This window comes from Ornithodoros turicata, chromosome 1, assembly GCF_037126465.1.
Source record: "Ornithodoros turicata isolate Travis chromosome 1, ASM3712646v1, whole genome shotgun sequence".
Classification (NCBI taxonomy): Eukaryota; Metazoa; Arthropoda; class Arachnida; order Ixodida; family Argasidae; genus Ornithodoros; species Ornithodoros turicata.
The window spans coordinates 162,177,223-162,179,145 of record NC_088201.1 but is presented as its reverse complement, the minus strand read 5'-3'; the positions used below and the strand labels follow the sequence as shown (position 1 = coordinate 162,179,145).

General features: G+C 43.0%; 1 protein-coding gene across 1 annotated transcript; it reads left to right on the top strand.

The window, feature by feature from the left end:
* The first annotated feature begins 403 nt into the window (after window positions 1-403).
* LOC135388551 (uncharacterized) lies at window positions 404-1,405 on the top strand. The gene has a single exon (XM_064618165.1). The coding sequence runs from the start codon at window positions 404-406 to the stop codon at window positions 1,403-1,405; it is 1,002 nt and encodes a 333-aa protein (XP_064474235.1).
* The last annotated feature ends 518 nt before the right edge of the window (window positions 1,406-1,923 follow it).

The window sequence follows — 1,923 nt, the reverse complement described above, 5'->3', positions numbered from 1 at the left end:
CAAAGTTTTCGCCGCCCTTATTGAGGACATTGCAGTACTAGAAAATGAGGGTGTAACTGTGAACGAAAAAACGTTGAGAGGAACCATCTTCGTTGTGACCGGAGACAATTTGTCATCTCACAGACTGGGAGGCTTTAAATGCAACTTCAGTAACGGAAGGATATGCAGATTTTGTTTGGCTTTACGACACGAAATAAGCAACAAATATTTGGAAACTGATTTTGTGCTTCGTACCCCGGAAGGTCATCAACACCACCTTGACATGCTGAAGACCGGTATACCCACATTATCATTATATGGTGTGCGAGAACCCTGCACTTTCAACTTCACTGGATTTCAAGCTACTGAACATTTCCCACCTGATATAATGCATGATATCTTTGAAGGTGTAATTCCGTTCGCGATGATGCACATCATCGACCACCTGATTTCTCGTGGGTTCTTTTCCCTTGATCATCTCAACGAGCGTATCGAAAAATTCAAGTATGATAGAAGTGACTCAAAAAACAAGCCAGAGAAGATAGTGCCAGATGCTCTCAAAGGCAAAAAGAAAATGAAGGGTAGTGCCTCACAAATTTATTGCTTTTTTCGGCACTTTGCACTCTATATTGCCGACTCTGTTCCTCGTGCAAATACTGCATGGGAGTTGTACCTTCTGCTGCGACAGATAGTTGAACTATTGGTTTGCCGGAAGCTACCTACTGGATACGTGCCATACCTACAACGACTGACTCATTTCTTCTGTTTGGACTTCCAAGCCCTCTTTCCAGAAGTAAGCGTTCCATGTAAGGCGCACTACTTGATCCACTACCCTGCATATATCTACAAGTACGGCCCCTTATTTAACCTCTGGGCAATGCGTTTTGAATCAAAACACCAATATTTCAAGGACCTCTCAAGAAAGCTCCACAACTTCAAGAACATCACTCATACTTTGGCAATGAGACATCAGTTCCTGCAGGCGTATGTCCTCTCACAAGCTTCAACTGAGAGCAGCATTTTCACAACAGGCAGTCGCCCAATCCTGCTGGAGCATGTGCCAGATGTCGTCAAATCCTACATCGCACAAAAGGATGTTCATGTGACAAACGTGTCAACGTTGAGTTCGGTAAGAAGTGGCAGCATTACTTATGGACCAGGGATGGCCCTGCCACACAAAATCACTGATGATGACCTGCCCAAATTCGTCGAGATCTGTGGCATCTACTCCATCAACAGGGAGATCGTGTTCGAAGCACGTGAAGTTTCCAGCATAGAGTTTGACGGTCATTACCACGTTTATGTGGTCACTGCGAGTGACACGTATTCTGTCTTCAGTGACACTGCTGGTTTTAGGCCAGAGCCTTTGTACATTACTCGACTAGGAAACAGGCACATCATTAACACTCGTAGTGCTCTACTGTAGCCCACACACAGAACGCGAACACAGGAGATAACACGTGCATACCATTCCAGTGGGACTTGCATTTCCACGAGGTGTTATACTTCTTAACCAGTCCTGGACGACAGCTGTTTTGTGTGCAGATGTGAGAACTTGAACCTTTTATGCCACACTGCTACTTTCATTTAATATACGTCCTATTCTAGGTGGAATATCTGACCTGTCTTTGTATTATACTTTGTTTACCACCTTAAACCATTAGATTACTCGGCTTTTTATGCCACTAAATCAACCAATGTCACTAATCACACATTCGTGTACCACATATCTCGGTAAAACTTTATGGTATTTGCAACATTGATAGTTTTGAAGTACTAGAGTATTTTGACCTGTGCTTAAGGTTTAGTTTAGTGTTACATTTATTTTGTCCATTGTATTTCTGCCAGCACATAAACTCAACTCGAATTTCTGAGACTTTTTTTTTTCTGAGACTGACTCTTTTTTGAGACTTCGTGTTGTGTCTGTCCCTTCGTGTTCCCTAG

What these genes read in the sequence shown, in the direction of transcription:
- LOC135388551 (XM_064618165.1), top strand. Translation starts at nt 404, where the DNA reads ATGATGCACATCATCGACCACCTGATTTCTCGTGGGTTCTTTTCCCTT.